This window comes from Emiliania huxleyi (genome assembly GCF_000372725.1).
Source record: "Emiliania huxleyi CCMP1516 unplaced genomic scaffold EMIHUscaffold_47, whole genome shotgun sequence".
NCBI classification, from domain to species: Eukaryota; Haptophyta; order Isochrysidales; family Noelaerhabdaceae; genus Emiliania; species Emiliania huxleyi.
Window position 1 is genome coordinate 4,892 of NW_005198467.1, and position 8,130 is coordinate 13,021.

At 67.5% G+C, this 8,130-nt stretch overlaps 2 protein-coding genes across 2 annotated transcripts; one reads left to right on the forward strand and one right to left on the reverse strand.

The window, feature by feature from the left end:
* Window positions 1-643: 643 nt before the first annotated feature.
* Window positions 644-1,699, reverse strand: EMIHUDRAFT_211129 (hypothetical protein; the record flags this gene model as incomplete). Its single annotated transcript, XM_005767976.1, has 1 exon — window positions 644-1,699. The coding sequence occupies one exon, from the start codon at window positions 1,697-1,699 to the stop codon at window positions 644-646; it is 1,056 nt and encodes a 351-aa protein (XP_005768033.1).
* A 650-nt stretch (window positions 1,700-2,349) lies between these two features.
* On the forward strand, window positions 2,350-5,899 carry EMIHUDRAFT_103136 (hypothetical protein; the record flags this gene model as incomplete). Its single annotated transcript, XM_005767977.1, has 3 exons — window positions 2,350-3,160; window positions 3,340-5,157; window positions 5,232-5,899. 3 exons carry the CDS (start codon window positions 2,350-2,352, stop codon window positions 5,897-5,899), a joined length of 3,297 nt encoding a protein of 1,098 aa, XP_005768034.1.
* Window positions 5,900-8,130: the final 2,231 nt, after the last annotated feature.

Sequence of the window (8,130 nt, forward strand, 5' to 3'; positions counted from 1 at the left end):
GTAGCCGCAGGTCCGTCTTCCGGCTTGACGTGGAACAGTGTGCGAAATTTACCGCCGCACCCATGACAGGCGGCTAGCGTGGGGAAGCGCTCCATCCCGAGCGACTCGAGAGGGATCCCCACCGCTTGCCAGTGGCGCTGGCGTGTCTGTTTTCTTTCTTTCTTTCTTTACACTGGGCACGGGACTGGCGCGCACTGGCACTAACACAGGTACACCTGATTGAAAGAAAGATCAGCTTTGGGCTGCACTGGCAAGGAAATGAATTGGGGTTTTCTTTCTTTTGGAAATGACTGGCAGGCAAAAAAATGGAAGTGTAAAAAAGAGTTTTGGCGCGCGCTCAGCGGGCGCTTCGCTCTCCAACACACACACGTCGCGATATCGGCATATCGCGGCGATCCGGTTCCGCCGCTGCGTGGCCGACCCTCACAGCTCACATCTCTCTCTCTCTCGCTCGCTCGCCCCTCCCTCTCCCTCTGTAATCTCCCTCTCCCTCTCCCTCTATCTAAGACATGTAGCATGCAGTTTGCACTCTTCATGGAGTTACAAACAGACCCTCTCTGCACACACAGTGCATTCTTGGGTGGGATTCTGTTTCCCGCACCTGTACCTGTATTGTGCATTCTGTGGAGGGAGATGGAGGGGGTTAAAACGCGCATATCGCGTTCAGCATGACGATGAGTAGCTCGCGATTGACGCTACACTGCAGGTGCACCCCATCGACGAACGCGCCCTCGGTGATAGCCCAGTCAGCAGACTTGAGCTGCCTTGGTAGCTGCATGAGCATCGTGAGCACGTCCACGACGCCCACACCCATCTCGTGCGCGAGACTCGTGGCGCCCTTGACGCCGAGAGGGAAGCCTTGGCGTGAGGTGGCGCTAAGACCTCCCCTGAGCCGTGGGGTGGTAGTGCGCCACCATGCGCGATGCGACGCGCCTCGCATCGCACTATCGAACACGCGCCGCATGAAAAGCAGGTTCGTGTCCGGATTGTAGTGGTGGCCCGGGTTGAACAGCACGTCCGTGACGCCGAGGTGGGGCATGGTGGTGCGCAGAAATTTGGGCAGTGGCTCCGACCATGCCCAGCGCTTGTCGGGCATGTTGGCCGATGCGCCGATGCGCCAAGGTCGGTTGCGGCCAGTGCTCGTGGCGACGCATTCACCTGGCGTGCAGGTTGTGCTCGCCCGCATGCGAGGCCAGCTGTCGGGGAGGGTAGAGCCGTGAACTTCCCAGCCCGGCGACACCATCTGGGAGACGAAGCTCACCGCTGCGCCGTCAAACAGCGTGTAGCGATTCTCGTTGAGCACCGCCTCGCTGCAGCAAGTGGTGCGGAAGCAGTCGCAGATCTCGGCGCCCCGCAAGTCGCTGTTAGTGCCTCGAAAGTATTCGGGCCAGACCTCGTCGCGGGTCTTGTTGAGCGCATAGGCGCCCTCGAAGCACGGCGAGCGCTCACCAGCCTTCAAGTCGCGGGGCCATTCGCCAGTCACGAGGAAATTGGCCAGCGTGAGATACAGATAGCGCTGTAGCGAGTCGCCGACGAAGAGCAGGTGGCGATGTCTGAGGCACTTGCGCACCCGGCTGGCCGACGGGCGCACGAGGAGGCAGTCGCGTGCATGGTAGCGAAAGCCGCTGTCGGCGTCCTTGCTCCAACTGCCAGCCGCCGTCGCCACCGACGAGGTGTTCGTACAGGATGCAAAGCTCATGCGCAGTGTGCAAAGCTCTGGTCCGTTTGGGGGGGAGATTCGCAAGAATTTTACACAAACTCCCTCGCACCACACTGGGCACGCGGCCGATCGCCTAGAAGCCCCTCTGATGAGTGGTCAGATGAATAGTGCCCAAGAGCGAGGGATACGGAGGGGAGCACAAATAGGACGCCCAGCCCTGCCCTCGTGCCGCCGAGTGCGTATCCTATGCGAGAGAGACCCCCTGTGCCCGTGCCCAGCCCTCTCCGCGCCGCGATGCGCCCTCCCCCCTCGCTTTTGCAAAATCCTGCAAAGGTGGGGACGTGTCTGTCCTCGACCCAGCCCTAGGTTGGGATGTCTGTTTTATTTATTTATTTATTTACTGGGCACGGGACTGGCGCGCACTGGCACTAACACAGGTACACCACTGGAGCCGCCTAAGCGACTCCCGCGAGGACGGCGAGGCACTTAGCCGAGTAATGGACATCTCTGCGCAAGAACAGGAGATCGTTGGGGTAGAGATAGTAGATTAAGACTGGAGATCCTAGCGGATCTCTCACACGGACAGGGGGGGGGGGGTAAGGAGAGGGGGGGGAGAGGGCGCACTGGTTGGCTGACGTGCCGCGTGCCGCGGGGCGATGGGCGGTTGCTCCTGCCTATCTCGCCGCTCCATGTCTCGCAGCATCCTTCGCACCACATCCTTAGTGAGACTCTCGGCTGACGAGGCGTCAGCGGGGCGCGCCGCCTCGCCCCTGTGCGCCGCCGAGGCGCGCGAGCTTTCGGAGAGGGTGTCCGAGGAGGGGGTGCGGCACGAGGCCTGGGTGCGCGAAGCCTCCCCCGTCTCGAAGGAAGGGAGCTTGGAGGAGGCCTCCCTCGAGGCCGCAGAGGACGCCTCGAAGGAGCGGAACCTTGAGGCTCGCTTGGACGGCTCCCTCGAGCCAGAGGCCTCCCTCGACGCCCCAGCAGACACGCCCCCCTCGAAGGACGCGACCTTTGAGGCTCGCTTGGGCGGCTCCCTCGAGCCAGAGGCCTCCCTCGACGCCCCAGCAGACACGCCCCCCTCGAAGGACGCGACCTTTGAGGCTCGCTTGGGCGGCTCCCTCGAGCCAGAGGCCTCCCTCGACGCCCCAGCAGACACGCCCCCCTCGAAGGACGCGACCTTTGAGGCTCGCTTGGACTGCGAGCCAGACGGCTCCCTCGAGCAGGCGTGGCCCTCGCGGAAGGACGCCTCGAACGAGCGCTCCTTGACGGAGCGCCGCGAGAAGTCGCCGAACGAGAGGCCTCGCAGCCTCCCCCCGAGGCTGGCGAGCGCCTTGACGGACGGCACGCTCGGCCTGCCCGGCCGCGGCCTGTCTCTGGGGACAGGCTGCCGAGTCCCGGCCGGCGGCGTGGAGGGCCAACTGCTGCCGGCCGTGGAGCTGTCGCTGACGCTCCCCTTCTCGTCGGTGAAGGGCACGTCACGCTATCCGGACCCGGGATCACGTGGCCGTGAACAAGATCGTGCGTTTATGTGGACAAGATCGGCCGAATGCGGTCGGCTTGAGGTCGTCGGACCCCGCGCAACCGCTTCCTCCGTGGTCGAGTTAGTGGGGCGAAGGCCCTCCCCCCGGCTCAAAAAATCTCTGACGAATCCATGCTCGCCGCCTTCGCCGCTTCGACAGCCGCCGCCGCCGCCTCGGCCTCCTCCTCGCTCGACGCCGCCACCGATGAGGCGGCGCGCACGGCCGTGCTGGTTGCGATCGAGGAGGCGCTCGAGCGCGTCGCGCAGGCCCGCTGGCTGCGGAAGGTTGGCCGCCTCGTCACCCCCGCCACCGCTTCCTCGCTGCAGCTGGTGCTGACCGCGCGGCGCGACCTGCGTCTCGTCGGCCTGCGCGCCGCCCTCGCCCTCGCCCCCGACGACGGCGGCGCGGCGCTCAAGCGGGTGATGAAGCCGCTGCTCCATGCCCACCGCGACGGGTCGCTGTGCGGCCTCGTCAAGGGGAGCGACGGGCTGCTGGAGTGGGACGCGGCCGGGCTGCTGACGTCGTCGTTTGTTCGTGGACGCTGGGCGATGGCTCCCGCCTCTGCCTCCGCCCCCTCTTCGGCCTGCGTCGACCTCGCCGCCCGCGCCTCCCCCGCCGCCGCCGCCGCCGCCTCGGCCTCCGCCTCGCTCGACGCCGCCGCCGGTGCGGCGGCGCGCACTGACGTGCTGGTCGCGGTCGCGGAGGCGCTCGAGCGCGTCGAGCAGGGCGGCTTGCTGCGGATCGTCGGCCGCCTCGTCACCCCCGCCACCGCTTCCTCGCTGCAGCTGGTGCTGACCGCGCGGCGCGACCTGCGTCTCGTCGGCCTGCGCGCCGCCCTCGCCCTCGCCGCCGACGACGGCGGCGCGGCGCTCAAGCGGGTGATGAAGCCGCTGCTCCAGGCCCACCGCGACGGGTCGCTGTGCGGCCTCGTCAAGGGGAGCGACGGGCTGCTGGAGTGGGACGAGGGGCACAGGCTCTGGACCACCTACCGGGTCGAGCAGGACGTCTCCTCCAGCCTAGAGGCCTTGCTGCGAGTGGTGGACCTCGCCGCCCGCGCCCCCCCCGCCGCCGCCGCCGCCGCCTCGGCCTCCTCCTCGCTCGACGCCGCCGCCGGTGCGGCGGCGCGCACTGACGTGCTGGTCGCGGTCGCGGAGGCGCTCGAGCGCGTCGAGCAGGGCGCCTGGCTGCAGAACCTTGGCCGCCTCGTCACCCCCGCCACCGCTTCCTCGCTGCAGCTGGTGCTGACCGCGCGGCGCGACCTGCGTCTCGTCGGCCTGCGCGCCGCCCTCGCCCTCGCCGGCGACGACGGCGGCGCGGCGCTCGAGACGGCGATGAAGCCGCTGCTCCAGGCCCACCGCGACGGGTCGCTGTGCGGCCTCGTCAAGGGGAGCGACGGGCTGCTGGAGTGGGACGAGGGGGAGGAACTCTGGATGGCCCTCCGCAAAGTCGAGCTGCGGCACCCGCGCTTCGCTCCCAGTCCAAGCTTTGCAGCCCTCGACTTGCGGGCCGAGATCCGCGCGCAGAGTGAGAACTACCTCTCCGACGTGGCGCTCGGCGAGCTGCTCAAGGTGCACTCGCATGCGGCGGCCCCGCTCCACGGCTACGTCGCGCCGACGACGCGCGTGTCGCAGATCGCCGTTGGAGCGCCGGCGGCGGGGGCGGTGTACCCGGTGGCCGGGGAGGCTCTGCGCTTCGTGTGCGGAATGTGGGTGGGCGCTGTGGGCCTGTCCGACGAGGCGGGGGGCGTGCGGCCGGCCGAGGAGCTCGTCGCCGCCGGCGACGCGCTGCTGCCGAAGCTGCGCAGCAACTCCTTTGCCGGCGCCAAATGCAGGTCGCACAATTACGCCCGCTCCCGCGGCAAGCTGCGCGCGATGGTGGTCGGACTTCGCGGGTGGAAGCCGCTGGCGCCGAGCCGCTGGCAGACCACCGACCCGCTCGCCACCTGCGCCGACATCGGCGCCGCGCACGCCGCCTGCGGTGCACCTCTCTCCCCCCCCTTTCGAGCAGCCAGGAGAGGGCGGCCACTCACCGCCCCGCGCCGCGCTCGCTAGGCCCCTTTGCCGCCTTTTGCCGGCGCGCGTACGTCGTGGACGGCGTCATCACCGTCGAGCTCATCGAGACGGCGTCGCACCCGCACAGCGACGCCCGCGGCGACGCCGACTTCCACTGGCGGTACACAGAGCGGCTCGCCGGCGGCCGACAGCTGCGCCTCTCATTTCCGCTCAATGAGTACGTCACCTCGGTGGTGACGGTCCACGAGCACATCGACTTCGACATCAACAAGCTCGGGCCGGAGGTGCGCCTCGCGCGGTGCGGCTTCTTCCTGCTGGACGCGCGGCGGGCGCCGCCGGCGGCCGGCTTCCTTCCCTTTTGCCTCTACACGCCCGGCACCTCGGGCCGCCCGCGCGAGCAGTACGAGCGCGGCGAGATTCTCCGCGTCGAGCGCGGCCCGGGCACGCTTGTGGCAATGACACGAGAGCTCGCGGCGGCGGGGTCGGCCGCCGAGCACGGCGTGCCGCGCTCGCCGAAGCGGGCGCTGCTCGTGCGGCTGCTGCTGCTGGAGGCGCTGGGCCGCGCCACCCTCGTCCCCGCGGCCGGCCCGAGCGCCGTGGAGGAGAGTGTAGACAGGATCCGGATCCTGGTGGCACTGTGCGACGAGTACAAGTGGCTGCCCGTGTCGTTTTGCCCGGTGAGCATGATTCTCGCCTGGCTGGCGTGATACGTTTCACAGCGCTCAGCGGCTCGACTCGTTTACGTTTTGCCCCCGTTGCAGTAAATAAACAAGTTGGAACGGACACGCCAACGAGGGGGGTAGTAGAAGCGGACAGGGTCCCCACCTGCACGAGCAGGATCTTGTAAGGACGATCAGGGACAGAGGGAAACGGGCAGCGGGGAAGTGCCCAGTGTTTTTGCGAAATTCTTCTCTCGGCTCGCCGTCGTTGAGGTGGCTCAGGGCCGACTCTCGCCAGGTGATTACCAGCAGGCGCCGGCTATCCGCGCGCCCTCTGCCCCCGACACGCCGGTCCCGGGCCCACCGGCACATGCCGCAGCGCCGGGCTCGTTCGCGCCGCGCGATAGCGCGCCCTCGCCGTGGCGCTCAGCTCAACCCCGGTCCTCGAGGACGCTGCGGGGACGGAAAGGTCCGCATGCCGCGGCGGCTCGCCGCACACACGGCCCTGCGGTGCGTGCCGGCCCCGCCCGCCCATCGGGTGCGGCGGCTGCTCAGCGGGCCGCCGCGCCTCCCATTCGAGCCCCTCTAACGCTCGCCCTCCCCGAGCTCGCCCTCCAGACGCGCCCACCAAGGCGGTGCCCGGCGCGTGGCGTGCCCGCTCCGGGCGCGTGGCGCACGCGTCGGGCGGCCGACCGCGCTCACGCTCCGCCCGCGCGCGCGCAGGAACCGCCATCACGCGGGAGAGGCCCGAGCCGACCTGCCTCGGCGGTCGCGCTTTGACGGCGAGGGGAGCCGGCGGAGGCCGTCGTCGCCACGGCGGAGTGCGCCGGGCGGCGGCGGCCGTCGTGGCGGCGGCGTCGCGCCGCGGGCGCTCCTCGCCGTGGCCGGCCGCGGCGCGCGGTCCGCGCGGGTACGGCGGCGGCACCTGCGGCGGCAAACCAGCCCGACTGCGCCAATCGTGCGAGAGCGCGTGGCGCCAGCGGTGGGTCTTGTTGAGCCCGGTGCCGCCAGCAGGACGTCGGAGCGTGCACGCCTCCCGTGTGCAACGATGCCGGCGCGTGCGGTGCACGCTCACGGCTCGCGCGAGGTTCTCCGGTAGAGGGCGTGCAGTCGGTGGTGGAGAGAGAGAGAAAAGCGAGAGAGGGGTGGGTCTCGAGAGAGAGCCGAGACAACCGCCGTGGTTCGCGCAGTCATCGAAATCTCTAGTCTTTCTTAGAGATTGAGAGGAGTGAGACCTGAAGATTTCAGGGCAGATCTCAGTCTCTAGTCCCGCCGAGCTCCGCCCTGGCTAGTTCCATTTCACTCTGACACGCTAATCTTGAAAACGTCCAACGGAGCTCCGTGTTGCTCCCAGCGCCCTCCCCCGCGCTTCCTGCGACCCTAGCCGATGGTACTAGCATGGGAGGTCATCTGGCTACCGCGAGAGCGACCCAACTCGTCGACATCGTCCGATGATGGTGCCGCAAAGTCAGCCTTCGGAGGCTATCGTGGGGTCGAGCCGTCAGTAGCCGTGACATGTGGTTCCACCACCCCTCGTAGGCTTTGCCTCTGACCATCACCGTTCCCAGGCTGCCTAATGGGATGGAAAGGAAGGCTGGGCGAGCGTATAGAAGCGTGCTCGACCTCGTCGTGGCAACCTGTACGGCAGCGCTGGCAGGCGCGATGAGCGTCGTGCCACCTGACCCGAGACGGGTCGCAGGCGTCGTACCGAGCGCGTCGAGACCGTGTCCTGATGTGATCTGTACGGGCGAGTCACGTCGGCGTCAAAGGAGCGACGTGTGACCTGTCAGAGCTTGATCTCCGATCTCAGCGGCGTCGAGTCGTCTCCGGTGCGCAACAAATGTACCTCCCCAGGACGCGCAGAGGCAGCTGCGATCGGAGATAAAGCTCTGACAGGTCACACGTCGCTCCTTTGACGCCGACGTGACTCGCCCGTACAGATCACATCAGGACACGGTCTCGACGCGCTCGGTACGACGCCTGCGACTTGTCTCGGGTCAGCGTGGCCGGTCCTCACTGCGCCGGCTTTTGGCTAGAAAACAGTTTAGGAGAGAGGGCACAATGCCCATCCTTCCCCGCCAAGGTAGAATTTCACTTTGCCTCGGAGAGTTTGGGTTCTTTAGATTTGAGGCGCCTACGCTTCTTTCCATTCCATTAAGAATGACTGTAATACCAACGGTCAGAAGTACCGCTTCTATGGTGAGTACCACTTGTATGCCTCGATCCGATGGTTCGAGCCCCCAAACTCCTCGAAGCCCTGTTTTCTACCCCCTTTTTCG